Genomic DNA, 16,170 nt, shown 5'->3' with positions numbered 1-16,170 from the left:
TCCCCCCTCAAAGGCTCACTCTGTAATTCTTAGTTTCTAGCTCTGCCAAGCATTGTGGGGAGTTGGACTGGGTGACCCTTGCGGTCCCCCAATTCTATGATTCTGTGTAGGATTGGTGCAGCACATGTTTTTAAGGCTCCCTTTGCATTGATCTTGAAACACTTCATCAAGGAACTGGTGGGATGCTCACATGTGGTCAGCAGCACCCTTTGAAATGGGCCCTGCTAGGGCTAAGTCAGTTGCTCCTCTGTTACAGGTTGAAGCACCCCAGTCTGAGAGGAGATTTAAGTGGGATTCCTGCATTTCAGGGGGTTGGACTGGATGGCCCTCTGGCATCTCTTCTAACCCTACAATTCTGTGATTCTTTAGCCATGGTTCCTACATTGCAGAGGGCTGGACTAGATGACTCGTGTTCCACAATTCTGTGGATTTCCACAAACTCTCGCGGGCATCTGAGGTTGTCACAGGCATGCTCCCTGCATCTTCTGGGGTTTAAAAAATGTGTTTGTGGGAAGAATCTCCTGCCCCGTCCAAGAGTTTCCCTCAACCGCACTTGGCACAGATGCACATCTTGTAATAGACGTCCCCCCCATATGGTTCTCATTCCCCCTCAGCTTGCCTTTGAAGCGAATTGGCTCCGTCCGTTTCAGATGCATTTGCCTCACAGTTATTTCTACTTTCCTTCTGTTTATAATTCTTGCGGTGTGATGTGATCTATGCACATAAACACACACATATATAATTTCATAACACTGACAGGCTGAACGGACAGGTTTGCAGCACTCTGTTTCCATGTCGGGTTATTGGGTTGGGGAAACCCCTGCCGCCTTCAAGTTCATAAGAACATCTGAAGAACATCCTACAGGATCAGGCCCAAAGGGAACCTGTCCGGACCAATTCATGGTGATGGGCATCCAGTGAAGTTGAATGTTGGAGGAGTCAGCGATGGCCACCAACTTCAATGGCTTTAAAAGAGGACTGGACAAATTCATGTAGGAGGAGAGGACTATTGGTGGCCATTAGCCATGACAGCTATGCTCTGTCTCCAGTGCTTCTGAATCACATTTGCTGGAAATCGCAGGAGGGGAAGAGTTGTTCTTGTGCTTGAATACTGCTTGCAGGTTTCCTGTAATGGGTATCTGGTTGGCCACTGTGAGAACAGGATGCTATCAGCTACTTGAGACCAAGTGAAGATGCCTGGGTGCTAGGATGGCACCTGACTGTCTACACCATCTGGAGATGCATGCCTGGGGATCCTTGGACCTTGACTGTTTCCACATACTAGCAACACATCCTGTAGAAGTATATCCATTATATTTTATCTACGCAATCAGAATGAATTTCAGGAACCAAAAAGTCGTATTGAAAAATACGACTTTTGAGCCATCTGGCCCTAGAATGGCAACTTGGCGGACTTCCGGGTTAGCGCCATCAGCTAATGGCGGATTCCCTCCGAGCTCCGGAGGGAATCGGCTCCGCAGGATTGGGTCTTGACCGCTGCGGCGACGCGGGGACCCTCAAAAATCACAGGTGGTGAAGCCTGTGAACCTGGTGACTCGGCGGGCACCATTTGCGCCCCCCCGACCTGTGAAGGAGCCTTTTTAAAGGCTTCAGAACGGGGGACGGGGTGAGCGGTGCGGTGCTGAGAGTCGACTGCTTCTCCTGCGGAGTGAAGCCACATTGCCATGGTCGGAGAGCGCTGACTTCTTCTTGTGAGCAATTGGACTTTAAAGCAACAACCCGTGAGTAGTACGGAAATTGGAAAGAATTTTTTTAAAAAAATTAGGCACGATCGGAGAAGGCGCAAACAGGAAGTCCGTCTCCCCGTCTTGTAAATAATCTAAAGCAAGGACCTGCTAACTAAGGTCGAGAGAACCCTTTCTTTTTTACTTGGTAAAAGACATTAATTTCATGATTTGGCAATATAAGAAATTTTACTGGAGGATAAAGAGCTAATTTTGGGAGCTGAAGTGCCACCCCCCCGGACCCGGGAGTGCTCCGCGAGAGAGCCTGCTGATGAGGTATTGAAGAGTTTGAGAGCTGTCAAGACGGGAAAAGAGAACTTTGTTTTTGTTGCTTCTGCTGGCTATATTTGTTACAATTTGGTTACAATTTGTTGAAAACAAGGAAGAACTGTTACAAACTAACTTGATTTTTGGATTTGAACTGGAAAGAATACTAAGTTACCAAAATCCCTGTAGAGGGGGATTTGGGACATTACAAGAATGGCTGGAGGAGGGAAAATTCAGGCTGGGTTGGACAGAGTTTTTGTTCTCTTGGGAAAGCTACAAGGCCAAATTGATGTTTTGGCTACAAATGTTGCAACTCTGAACTTAACAGTAAATAACATCACTGAATTTGATAAGGATTTGACTCAGGAAGCCCATGCAGCTGGACAAAAAGAGAAACTTGAGAGTTTTGAGAGTGTGGAGAAGGAGATATATGTTGTTCCTGAGGAAAAGGAAGGAGGAGCTGTAATTTTGCAGATGACAAAGGAGAGCCAGAGGCCTGACATGATGGCTACAAAGGAAAATAAGAACTTGATGTCAAAAATCTGGTCTGAATTGGAGATTGAAGAATGGAGAGATCTCCTTATATGGAGATCTGAAGACCCAAGGATTACAAATTGACTTAAGGTGGAAGTTGGAGCTTTGGGGACATTTGGACTTGAAAGGAGTAAGAAACATGATTCGGGCTCCACTTTTAAGTATGGAGGTCTGGCTGGAAGAAACATGGATCCCGTTGGGCCAGAGCTTCTCCGAGATCTGGTGTTTAATATTAAGGACTATCATAAAAACCGGCAGAGAGGAATCGAGAGAGAATTAAGAGCCTCGGACGTGAGATCTCCAGGCTGATAGTAGACTAAGACTGATGGACGTTTGTTGGGGATTGAAACCGGGAAAGGGAGGGTTGGAGTTTGGGAATCCAAAGGGTGCATAATTACAATCTGTTTTGTTTTTACTTTATTTAGTTATTTGTATGAAAATTGGGGAATTCGTGGAAGGGAATTTGGGTTGACGTTAGAAAAATGTTTTAAGAATGAGTATTGATGCATAAGTATTGATGTTTAAGTTTGGATAAGGCAAAATTGGTTTTTTAAAATGAACTAAATAGAAAAAGGTTAAAATTAGGGATAAGAACTTGCTGAACTAACATTTTGAATTGGAATATAAGAAGGGGAGGTGTGGGGAAGTCAGGGAAATATGTTATAGAAAAATAAGGATTGTGAACGTTATGTGTTTTTAAACCTTTTTCTTTTTTGATTCTTTTTTTAATGTATTAAAGTTGAAAATTTCAATAAATATCTTTTTTTAAAAAAAATAGAATGGCAACTAGGCATTCTGTTTTGGTGACCGTAACCCTGGTTAAAGGAGCCATTTAACGCCTAGCTTATATATCTGAGTTTCTAGCACTGAACAAGTGCGGTGGGGAGTTGAATACAATAGAACCAGCAGGCTCATATGAATCTGTTGCAACCTCAGCTCCCACCTCCCCTTTAGCTGTATGTCATAAAACTGTAGTGTTTTCTTCCTCTTCTTCCTCTCTCTCACTCAAGCCTGTTGCTTGTTCAACACCCAACCATTCTGCCCCGACTTCATCCTCTGACCTGTCTTCCATGTCCCCCCACCCCTTCCCTGGCTCTGAGCCCTCTTCTTCCCTAAGGCTTCCCTAAGGGATTCTCCAGCTGGAGCCTCCCACCATTCCTTATGGTCCTGCCAGTTCCTGATACTCAGTGCACCAGATGGTGGGGCACACAACTGGAGAGTGCATTTGTGCTCAAGTTCTGATTGTGGGATTACCATTTGGGGCATCTTATCGGCCAGTGTGAGAACAAGACAAGCCCCTTTTTGCTTGATCCAGCAGTTCTTCTTCTTAGGTTCTTATGCAATCAGGTGGTATAATTGGAGGCTGATACAAATTGCTGAAATGTTACCTGGAGGTGCCTGGAGAAGGGAAGACAGAGAGGAGATATATTATCCACATTCAAATATCTGAAGGGCTATCACAGAAAAGATGGAACAAGCTTGTTTTCTACTTTTCTGGAGGGTAGGACTTAAACCAATGAATTCAAATGGCAAGAACTAAACATTAAGAAGAACCTCCTGATACTAAGAGCTGTTTATCAGTGGAATGGACTGCCTCAGAAGGTTTGTGGGCAATCCTTCCTCAGAGGTTTTAAACAGGTGTCTGTCAGGGATTCTTCAGTGTGATTCCTGTATTGCAGGTGATTAGACAAGAGGGCCCTGTTAATCCCTTCAAACCCTGCAATTCTGTGATTCCTGTATTGCATGGGATTGGCCTAGATGACCCTTGGGGTCTCTTCAAACAATGCAATTCCATGTTTCTATGAGATCTTGCCCAATGAATCTTCCCAGTGGCTTTTCCTTATGCATGGCCATCCAGACCTACCAGTGTCAGCTTGTTCATGTGAATGAGGGGTCCACCAGAAGAGAAACTCCTTTCTAAGTGGGACACATCCCCCTGTTGACTTGAGGACCTGCATTGGGAATTCACTGCCCATGATATTGGTGTTTGGGTGGGTGAGCAGGGTATCTTAAAGAACTCTTGCACCCAAATTTGACTGCTTTTGTTCTTGCGGACTCAGCCCTACCATCAATTTCCTATGAATTTGCCATGCCACAGCAAAGCATGTGAGAGGAAATACCCTGTGGGTCATTGAAGAGGGGTGCCCTTCCTTCACTGGAAGTTAGGAAAACAAAGCTTGTGGGCCGAAAAAGGGGGTTGTGTTTTTTGTGGTTTTTTGTTTTTGTCCCCCAGAATCTCCGTCTGAAGGGTTTTTGCTGAGTGCTAGACCAAAAAAAGCAGTGAAAGATAAAGGACTGATAGCTGTGTCTTAATGTAGCCTTTGAAATATGAGGAAGCGCCTAAATGCAGAATATTGTACAGCTGGCTGAATTGCATACACACATAGATTCATTTGTATGCCATCTTTCCACAGAGGAATATGTCTGCCACCAACTCAGCTGCAGGAGTTGCCTGAAGGAGGCTAAAAAGGCAACACCAAACTGTCTTAGGGACTCCACACTGGATTTGTGTAGGGTTTACTCCTTAGCATTTTATTCCTCCAAAGATGTCCTGCAAGACAGCGAAGGTTTAGGATTGGAGTTTTCCCTCTCCTAGATGGGCTACCTTCCCAGGTTGATGAGCCCTATCTGGCCCTCGCTTCCCTTTACAGCACATGCAGAAACTGCCTTCTTGACCCTTGGGCTGATTATTGGTCTCATCCGCTCAATCCTCCAGAGCCTATCTTCGCACACAGGGGAAATCCCTAACTTACTGAGGGTTTGAGACCCATTGGCTACCCTCACCTGGTTTAGCTAAACAGTTTGAGCTGTTTCCCAGTGTGTGGCCACTGTCCTATGCTGACAGCTTCTAGGAGCCACAGGTGAGAGCTGAGTGCAGGGTGGGGCCCCAAGGTGGACAAACTACCCCAGAAGGAGCATGAAGTGTCCTCCACCAGTGGTATTACCCCTCCCTAACACACCATACATAAATACAACATAGCAAAAGTAGTCTTAAACAATAAATAGAACATTTAAAAATACACAACAAACTGTACAATGTCCACATGAATCACAACAGGAGCTAAGATAAAGATACAGAAAGAAAGAGAAAGAAAGAAAGAAACCAGCAACAAGCCCCCCTGCTGCCACCCAAAACAGAACCCTCTAAACAACACCCCAGCCCAAGATTTTGTTCAGCAGCCTCAGCTTTTGTAGCTGGAATGAGTCAAAGCTCCATCCTCCCTGGCCAGGTGGGAAAGGCCTGCAAAAATGGGAGTGGGTCTCCCAGGACTCATAGCCAATATGGTCTTGGGGAACTGCCAGTTCTGTGGAATCATATGATTGTAAAGGGACACCAAGGGTTATCTACTCTGACCCTTTGTAATGCAGGAATCACAACTAAAAAAAGCCCTGGCAGATAGCCATCCAACCTCTGCTGAAAACCTTCAAGGAAGGAGAGTCCACCACCTTCCGAGGGAAAACATGCTACTGTCAAAACGGTTCTTGCCACCAGAAAGTCCTTCTTAACATTTAGCAGGAATCTGCTTTCATAGAATCATAGAGTTAGAATGAACCCCAGTGGTCATCTAGTCCAATCTAAACAAGATGCCAGGTTTTCGCCCAGCGACTTATTTACAATAGGAAGAGCTTCTCCCCTGGCGCCGGGTGTCTGGAAAATTGGAAAACTATCCTTCTCGTTTTGCGAAGGAGGTCAGGGGGGCTCCTTTAATGCCAGGTAATTAAAGCCACCTTTCCCTGAAAGGCGATGTCAAGCCGTTTCACAAGACGCTTCACTAAAAGCTTCATTTACCAGAATGACTTTTGCCAAAGGGGAAACCAGAGCCGGCTCTTAACTGATGGGGGGCGGGGAGAGATGGGGACGGTGTCCCCTTTCTCTTTCACACAACAGAAGGCATCAGTCACCCTCAGAGGTCTTTATTTGGCTTGAAAACCAGGAACCTTCCAGAGTGTGATTCTTAATAGATGATACACAAAGTATGTCCACAGGATAGATAGATGTCTGCATGCATGCACCAAAATCTCATCATTCATTCCTACTTGGGCTGGAGAAGAGACTGAGAGGTGACGTGACAGCCATCTTCAAATGCCTGAAGGGCTGTCACAGGGACGATGTTACAACAGTAGTTGAAAATTAAGAGATGAAAAGCAAAACTATAAAACTGAGTCCAGTTGCACATGGGTGAAAATAAGAAAGTGCAAGTAAAGAATATCAGTGTTGCCTGATTATTCCAGATTGCCAGGCTGAGAAGACTTATCTTCAAAACTATGCTTCCACTGGGTGCATAATAAAGTAATGCCAAATCCTATAAAAAGCACCTGGAGGTTCTCTAGCCCTTGTCAAAATCTCAAGTTATGTGTCATTTTCTCAATTCTAGCTCTGTTCTAGAGTGAGTGGTACCAAGTACCCAGTAGAAGATTTGGGGCTGTCTTCCATTGAGATCTAATGAGATGCTAAGATGATTTATAAGACCAGCTCTTTCGACAGTACATCTACACTGGTATCATCAAAAGGACTTGGTCACATTAATGGCATTCTAGGATTCATTGGTGGTTTTTAAGGCCTTCTGTCAGGGACTCTTCAGCTGTGATTCCCTCATTGTAGGGATTGGACTTGATGACCTTTGGGGATCTCTTCCAACTCCAGCATTCTGTCTCCCCATGGTTCCTTTAGGTGGGCATTGATGTCAGTAGATGCAATACGTAATTTCATGTGACTAAAATATCTCTTCTTGTTCTTTTGCAGGTGCAAGCCCACCAAAAAAGAAAAAAGGTAAGCAGAAATTCAGACCTCTTCTGTCCTATGCCAATGCTTTGGGCCAGTCACTGCCTCTCAGGCTAACCTACCTTACAGGGTTGTTGTAGGGATTAAATGAGGACTAGGAGCTGGGAGACCAGGCTTTGAATCCCCAACTCAGCTTTGAAGCTCCATGGGTGACCTTGGGCTGGTTGTTGCCTCTCAGCCTGGCCTACCTCACTGTCTTGTGGGGATTAAATGGGAAGGGGGAGGCAAGCCACTGTGTTTCAGTTATAGAGTTGGACAAGGACCTAGGAGAGACCATGGTTCAAATCCTCTCACTCAGTCATGAAGCTCACAGGGTGACGCTGGGGGTCAGTCACTGCCTCTCAGTCTAACCTGCCTCACAGGGTTGTTGTGGAGAATTAAATAAGGAAGGGGAGAGAACTCCCTGAGCTCACTGGAGGAAAAGAAAGGTGAATTACAAATGCAATAAATAAATGCAGTAAGACAGCAGTCATAGCCTATGATTGATCCAGCAGGAAGAAAAAGCTGCTAAAATCCTAGAATTGGAGGCTTGGAAGGAACCCCCAAGGGTCACGTAGTGCCCCCCCCCGCAATGCATGAATCAGAGCTGTTGATTCCTGGCGGTTGTGCTTAGCTCCTTTGCAGACTGAAACTCCTCTGCCTTGACCTTAACCCTAACCACAGCTGCCTCTGAGCTTTACGCTCCATGCTCGCCTTACCCCAGGAGACCTGGACAGAAATAAGCAGGGCAAAACCAGGGCCCCTCTCCCTTGAGGTCAAACCCAGAGGCATACAAAGGTCTTGGCCAGGCCACTGTTTCCACATTCTCTCTCCCTCTCCCTCTCCCTCTCCCTCTCCCTCTCCCTCTCCCTCTCTCTCTCCCTCAATAGGGAGGCTAGTGAGCAGAACATCCTGACAGACTAGCATGGCTTGAGGTAAAAATGTCTTCACAGGCAAAGTTGTATCTCCTGGTGGGGCAAGATTGGCTCTCAGACTGGATTTTTCCATGCCAAATGAAGAATTGTAAGAAGCACAAATGTTGAAACCTTTCAAACTCATGCTAGGCCCAATCAAGAGCTCTATTGCTATTACTGCTTCTCTTCAAAGGTTTTTAGGTTTTTTTTACAAAGGCCTCCTTGGTATTCTTGTGGAGAAGTTGGTAAACTGTACGCTGGACAAAGTAACTGTTAGGTGGATTTGTAGCTGGCTGGCTGACGGAACCCAAAGAAGGTTCATTAATGGTTCCCCATCATCCTGGGGGAAAAAGGGCAAGTGGGATACCGCAGGATTCTGTCCTGGGCCAGTTGTTGTTATTCAACATCTTTATAAATAACTTCGATGAAGGTATTGAGGGGATGCTCACCCAATTTGCAGATGACACCAAACTGGAAGAGCTAGCTAATGCCACAGTAGACCTTAACAGATGGGAAAACTGGGCCCAAACCAACAAAATGAATTTCAATAGGGACAAATGTCAGGTTGTACACTTAGGCACGAATAACCAGCTGCTCAAATATAAGATAGGGGACATCTGGTTTGCCAGTTGTTTACGTGAAAAGGATCTTGGGGTTTTTGTGGACCACAAGGTTAACATGAGTCAAGAGTGTGATGCAGCAGCAAAAAAAATCCCCTAATGTTATTCTTGGCTGCATCAACAGAAGTATAGTGTCCAGATCAAGGACCCAAAGCAATGGATTCCAGTTACAGGAAATGAGATTATGACTATAAATATCAGGAGCAACTTCCTGACAGTAAGAGCTGTTCAGCAGTAGAATAAACTCCCACGAGAGGTAGTGGACTCTCCTTCATTGGAGGTTTTGAAGCAGAGGTTAGATGGCCATCTGTCAGGGATGATCTAGATGCCACTCCTGCATTGCAAGGGGTTGGACTAGATGACCCTCAGGGTCCTTCCAACTCCACAATTCTATGATTCTAAGATTCTAAGATTTTAAGAGGTGTGTAGGTGTGTCAAAAAATTTAGAAGGGGCTCATCGTACTCCTTAGTGCACTAAACTGATGGATATTGCCCTGTTGGAAAAACTAACTAATAAGCTGAGAGTCCTCAGAGGCTAAAGAAAACAGATGATTTTGTACCTGTTTTATCAGTCTTCATCTTATTTGTAAGCAAGGAGGAACATAGCAAAAGTCCCTGCTTGGCCCACAAATGAATATGGCTGAAACAGTGACTCAGGGCATTTGAATTCTTGAATTCCTTTCCCTTAGCAAGATAGCGCCCATGTTTTGTAACGGTGCCTTGCTTAACCATTATGTCTAAGCTGTAAATAGTTCCAATCGCTACTTTCCACGCATTCATGTACTTGTGGTTTATTTATTTTGGTTTTATTTTATGTCTATTTTTATTCGGCAGTTCTCTATAATTGTATATGGACTATGTATATTGTCATTAGATGCTACTTGATTACATAGTATTTTGCAGAATCTCATATAACCTTTTAAAAAAAGGAAACAAAGAAAAAAAATTATGTTGACCAGAGTCTGCGGCAGGGGAGAGTAGTGGCCAATCAGTTCCAGTTTGTGTGTTGGAAGAAAAGTGGGTGCCCTATTCAGAAGCGAAAATTAACACGCACTGTTTCCACAGGCAAAAAACATGGCCCCCCAGGACCGCCTGGCCCACATGGGCCTCCTGGCCCCCCCGGAATCCCTGGGATCCCTGGGATTCCTGGCACCGCCGTGATGGGACCTCCCGGCCCTCCAGGACCTCCTGGCCCCCAAGGCCCCCCTGGCCTGCAAGGCCCCACTGGTAAGTTCTACTTCAGCAAAGGGTGACCATAAGAGCAAAACAGGCCTGTGTAGCCAGGGCAGGGTTAACCCCATCCTTCCATCCATCAGCTGATACCACAAATGGGGGGAGATGGCCTCGCAGGCAAAACTGGAGCTTCTGGTGGGTCGATACTGGACATTTGGGCAAAGGGGAAATGCCAGTCATGGTGGTTCAAATGCTGAACCACCTGGCTATCCCTGGCTATAATATAATATAATATAATATAATATAATATAATATTATAATATAATATAATATAATATAATATAATATAATATAATGGTAAAGGGACCCCTGACCATTAGGTTCAGTCGTGGCCAACTCTGGGGTTGCGGTGCTCATCTCGCTTTATTGGCCGAGGGAGCCGGCGTACAGCTTCCGGGTCATGTGGCCAGCATGACTAAGCCGCTTCTGGTGAACCAGAGCAGTGCACGGAAACGCCGTTTACCTTCCCGCCGGAGCGGTACCTATTTATCTACTTGCACTTTGACGTGCTTTCGAACTGCTCGGTTGGCAGGAGCAGGGACCGAGCAATGGGAGCTCACCCCGTTGCGGGGATTCGAAGCACCGACCTTCTGATCAGCAATTCCTAGGCCCTGTGGTTTAACCCACAGTGCTTCCCAATATTAATACACATTCTGTTTTGCAGGTGCCATGGATAAAGCAGGACCTAGAGATGTACAGGTGAGATATCTATCCCGAGGGAAGAACGGCAATGAATCCTCATCTAGAAAAACACTCTCCCTTCTTATCATGGAAAGCTTGTCTTTACTGAACAACAACAAAAAAGCCCTTCTTAGCTAAGCACAGGAGGCAATGATGGCCACTAACCTGGATAGCTGTAAAAGAGGATCAGACAAATTAGCGGAGGAGGAGTGAGTTATTGATGGACACTAGCCATGATGGCTGTGTTCTCTCTCCACAGTTGGAGGCAGCGGTACTTCTGAATGCTAGCTGTTGAAAACCACAGGAGGGGAGGGGGCTTTTATGCTTGAATTCTGTTTGCTGATTTCCCTTTAGGGCATCTTGTCGGCCACTATGAGAACAGGATGCTGAACTAGGTGGGCTGGGAGCCTGATCCAGCTAGGCTCTTTCAATGCTCTTATGGAACTTCCAAGTCCAGAGGCAGTCTATCTCAATTTCTAGGCTCTTAAGGGTATTTGGCTGCTGCAAAAACTGCATACTAGACTAGGTAGGGCCCCACTGATCTGAAACAGCAGCCTCCTGAAGGTTACAAGCACACAAACTATTCCTGTAGCTAAAAATTGTTGAAGATCAACTATGGTGGTACTCTTTGCCTATCTGAATCCCAAAGAACCTTTTCCTTGGTCACCCAGAACCTCTAATGTAATCCTAGAGTTGCCGAGATGGAAGGGACCCAAAGAGTCGTCTAGTTCTCAAGTGCAGGAATCACAAGCAACACAGGAATCTTTGGCACAGCAGCTTTATGTGTGCCTAGCAAAAGTAATTTCAAGCGGTCCTCTTTTAATTTGCAGCCGGCTGTTGTTCACCTTCAAGGGCAGGGATCAGCGATTCAAGTCAAGAATGGTAAGAATCCTGAGGAACTGGACTTTGGAAACTGCACCCCTTCTTCCTTCTTTGGTTCCATATCTTCTAACAAGGTGGGTGTGGGGAGAAAAGGCCCATCCCACGTGGCCATAGCATCCTAGTATTGTAGAGTTGGAAGGGATCCCAGGGGTCATCTAGTTTCACCCCCTGCAAGGCAGGCCTCACAGCTGAAAAATCCCTTAAAAACATCATGTGAATGATGGAATCATAGGGTTGGAAGGAACCATCAAGGGTCATCCAGTCCAACCCACTGCAAACGTAGGTATCCCAGCTAGAGAATCTCCAGACAGGTCATTAACCACCTTCTGCTTAAAAGCCTCCAATGAATCAGAATTGTAGAGTTGGAAGGGACCCACAGGGTCATCTAGTCCAACTCTCTGCAAGTTCAGGAGTCACAGCTCAAGAAAACCCGACAGATGGCCACCCAACCTATTTAAAAACCTCCAACGAAGCATAGAATTGTGATGTTGGAAGGAGCCCCAAGGGTCTTCCAGTCCAACCCCCTGCAATGCATCTAAAGTATTCCTAACAGGTGGCCCCCCAACCCAAGTTAAAAACCTCTTCCTTCCAAGCCCCCATCCGCTTGCCTGCCAAGCGGCTGTTGCCTGTGTTCACGTTGCTCTGGTATTTTGTCTCTCCTCATCCCAACGGGTACTGAGTGACTGCCATTTTCTCATACTGAGATCTTTCAGGGGGAGTCCTCAACGACTGGTCCCGCCTCGCCCTGAACCCCCGTGTCTTCAAGCTGCATGCCCGTAGCGGGGAGCTGGAGGTGCTGGTGGACGGCACCTACTTCGTCTATAGTCAGGTAGAAGTGAGTACGGTCTGAGTATGGTACCTCTGAAATGCAAACCGCCTGGGTCGTCCGGGGCGGGGGCGGCTTTGGAGCAAGCAGAATGTGTCTTTATTACTTACTTTTTAAATCTATTTCTATTCTACCTTTCCTCCAGGGGTCTCAAAGTGGCATGCATATATTTCCCCATTTTATCCTCACAACAACCTGCAAAGGCAGGTTGGACTGAGAGTGACTGGCACCCAAGGTCTTACCCAGTGAACTTAATAGGCAATTGGGGGATATGAACCCTTTTCTCTCCTGGGTCCTAGTGCTCTTTACCCATGCAGCCGAAGGTGCTCACTCAGTGGTGACCTTGCGGGGCCAGTCTCAGCCTCACCTACCTCTCAGGGTTGTTGTGGGGGATTTAATGAAGAATACACCGTGTACGCCACTTTGATCTCCTTGGAGAAAAAGATGGGATATAAATTTGATAGATAAAGAAATGTTAACATCCTTTTAAAAAAAATTAAAATAATACTTTGTTGGCTTGTTAACAAAAAAAGGTGCAAACATAACAAAAAGAATTAATACAAGAATGGAACGTTTTTGTTTTCTTAAAACAAGAATGGGACATTTTAAAGCATCACAGCCTGGAAGGACAGAAGTATCCAGTGCAGCTCTGAAGGGATAGTAAAGTATCACTCATGCAAAGATCCAATTTACAAGTAATAAAGCTTTCTAAAACATAAAAAGTATTCTCCATCTCTGAGTTCCATCACTAGCAAGAAAAAAGACTCTGTGTAGTCTTGGACGAGCCAGACATTTGCATAGACACTATGCAGTACGTTAGCTGTTGTTTCCTCATTACAGGGGGTGAATTAGATGACCCTGGGGAGTACAGTTCTTTTAATGGTCATTCAAGCTCTGCCCTTTAGATGCTTTTAGATTATGAAATACTTTTCAAAAAGGTTTTCGGCCAATTAACCAAATCCTTTTCCTCCCAGTCTGGGACATGTTGCTTTAATGCTTCTATCCCGCTGGAAAAGGCCTTCTGTTCCTATTCCCAAAATAGGGTGGCAGAGAGAGAATACCATGACAGAAGGAGGTGCTTTGTTTTCAATCCAGTTGCTTGTGTACAAAGACAGGTCTCAAAGCATTGTAGGGTTGGAAGGAACCCCCAGAGGACATCTAGTCCAACCCCCTGCAGTGCAGGAATCACCAATGGCAATCCAACCTTTGTTTAAAAAACCTCCCATGAGGGAGAGTCCAGCACCTTCCAAGGTCATTTATTCCACTCTCGAACAGCTCTTACCTTCAGAAAGTTCTTCATAAGGTTTTGTCATTTGACTCCATTGGTTTGGGTCTTCTCCTCTGGAGCAGCAGGAAAAAAGCTGGCTCCACCTTCCAGGGATGTTGGAAGACGGCTATCAGGCATTACCCTCCAACATCTGCTAGGTTCTGCCTGTCATGTTCTTGCATCCTTCCTAGAGTTTAAAACAGTTGCTTCCCTTTTGCAAGCGGAAGTCAGATCAGACCCTCTTGCTTTTTGTGAAAGGGGAGAGGTAGCGATGCTTCCCAAGGCGTTCTTTTTATGGCTGGCTTTCTAAATGTTTTCGTGCTTTATCACAACGGTGCAAGACTCCCAGCCATTCTTGCTCCTCTTGCCACGATGTAGGGCAATACAAAGGAAATGATCAAGAGGGTAGAGCAACTCTCTTGTGAGGAAAAGTTGCAGTTGTTTGCGGCTTATTAGTTTGGAGAAACAGTGAGTAAGAGGCAACCATTATAGGAGTTTATAAATGATGCCTGGCATGGATAAAGTGCAAGGAGAAAAGGTTTTCTCCCGCTTTCCTAACACTGGAAACTCATGGACATCCAATGAATCTGAATGTTGGAAGGTTTAGAACAGGTTTTTAAAAGTACCTTTTTGGCACAGTTTATAGTTAAACTGTGACATTCACACCCCACAGGAGTCAGTTGATGGCCACCAACTTGGCTTTAAAAGAGGATTAGGCAGATTCATGGAAGCTTGGAGGACTTTTGATGCCTACAAGCCACAATTGCTGGGCTATGCTGTTGCAGTGCTTCTGAACACCAGTTGCTGAAAACCGCAGAAGGGGCAGTATTGCTCTTGTGCTCTTGTCCTGCTTCCCACAAGGAACTGTTCAGCCTCTATGAAAACAGGATGTTAGGCTAGAGGAGCTATGGGCCTGATTCAGCAGGCTAATCTTACGTTCTTATGAAATACTCTAGGGCTCCTCATTTGTTTGAACAAGGAATGTGCTGATTGAAGGTCGCTTGGGCATTTCAGTTGCCCCTAGAAACAGAGGTAGAATTGTAGAGTTGGAAGGCACACCAGGGGTCATGTAGCCTGGCCCCCTTGCCTTCTTAAAATAATGCCCTTTCCCCCCTGTCTAGGTATATTACATCAACTTCACGGACTTTGCCAGCTACGAGGTGGTGGTGGACGAGAGGCCCTTCCTGCAGTGCACGCGGAGCCTCGAGACGGGCAAGACCAACTTCAACACCTGCTACACAGCCGGGGTTTGCCTCCTGAAAGCCCGGCAGAAAATCGCCGTGAAGATGGTCCATGCAGACATCTCCATCAACATGAGCAAGCACACCACCTTCTTTGGGGCCATACGGCTGGGAGATGCTCCAGCATCCTAGAGGGGACTTGGACAGGGAGAACGGACAAGGGATATTTATTCATTGGTGCGGCAGCAGGAAGGAAGGGCATAAAAAGGGGGTCCCCTCTGGGTTTTGCATTAGGGAAAAGGAGATCCCCTAGCATTCACTAGGAAAAACTGAGGCTGGGGTGGGATCATATCACTCTGTTCTCTTTGACAAGCAAACGTTGGATCTTAAAATGAGACTCCTGGATATAGAGCCATGTGATCCATGGCCCATCTGTGCCAATTGTCGTGGAATATTCAGGTGCCCTGTGCTCAGTAACTTGTCCCTAAGTCAGTTCACTGCCCCCCCTGAGTTGAGTTTAAGAGGGAATGCAGACCTTTGCAGGCTAAGCAGGCAGACTTGTGTCAGCATCACCAACCCTAAGCTGGGGAAACAAACAGAGAAGCCAGTACTTCAATAGGAGGTTGCTGAACACCTTTTTCATGTTCAGATGTAGTCAGATATTGAACAGGCTGCAATTGGTAAGGATCCCAGAAAAAAATTGGTGCTCGAGGACACTGCACATGGGTTTGATGCTTACCTTTTACCCAATTTGTGGGGAAATATTTTTAGTTCTAACTCTGGTACTCAAAAGTTGTCGCCCACTCAGAAGGACCTCCACCATCCCAGCAAGTGACATTAAGAAACACTGCTGCCTCCAGATGTGGAGGTGGAACATAACCACAGTTGTTAGTAGCCGTTGATAGCCCCCTCCTGCTCTACAAATTTGTCCAGTCCTCTTGTAAATGCCATCCAAGTTGTTGGCCATCACTGCCTCCTGCGGGAGGGAATTCCATAGATTAATGAAAAATTGTTCCTCCCCTGCAAATTCCTCGGGTTTTGACCATGCTGGTAGAGTGGTGGTTCAGCTCCCCAATGCAGCTTAGGGTGGCCAGAAGGGTCCACGGGCACAGGGGAAATGGCCAGGCGGGCATGTTCTCCACTGTATGGTCTGTATATAGAATATACATAATGTACATAGACAGGGATGTAAGTTTACATGAATTGTCGATATTTTCCATTGCAAATAAAACTTTTTCCAACCTGATTTTGGATGCTG

General features: G+C 45.8%; 1 protein-coding gene across 1 annotated transcript in view; it reads left to right on the top strand.

The window, feature by feature from the left end:
- The window catches only part of EDA (ectodysplasin A), a 52,409-nt gene extending 37,197 nt beyond the window's left edge, over positions 1-15,212 (top strand). Inside the window, exons 3-8 of the mRNA XM_053374187.1 lie at positions 7,291-7,317; positions 9,908-10,069; positions 10,740-10,774; positions 11,587-11,638; positions 12,343-12,473; positions 14,853-15,212. Of these exons, the coding sequence (XP_053230162.1) occupies positions 7,291-7,317; positions 9,908-10,069; positions 10,740-10,774; positions 11,587-11,638; positions 12,343-12,473; positions 14,853-15,104 (659 nt within the window). The 3' untranslated portion in view covers positions 15,105-15,212. The remainder of the gene's footprint in view (positions 1-7,290; positions 7,318-9,907; positions 10,070-10,739; positions 10,775-11,586; positions 11,639-12,342; positions 12,474-14,852) is intronic.
- Positions 15,213-16,170: the final 958 nt, after the last annotated feature.

This window comes from Podarcis raffonei, chromosome Z, assembly GCF_027172205.1.
Source record: "Podarcis raffonei isolate rPodRaf1 chromosome Z, rPodRaf1.pri, whole genome shotgun sequence".
Classification (NCBI taxonomy): Eukaryota; Metazoa; Chordata; class Lepidosauria; order Squamata; family Lacertidae; genus Podarcis; species Podarcis raffonei.
The sequence above is the reverse complement of the archived record's forward strand: the minus strand, read 5'-3'. Positions and strand labels throughout refer to the sequence as shown.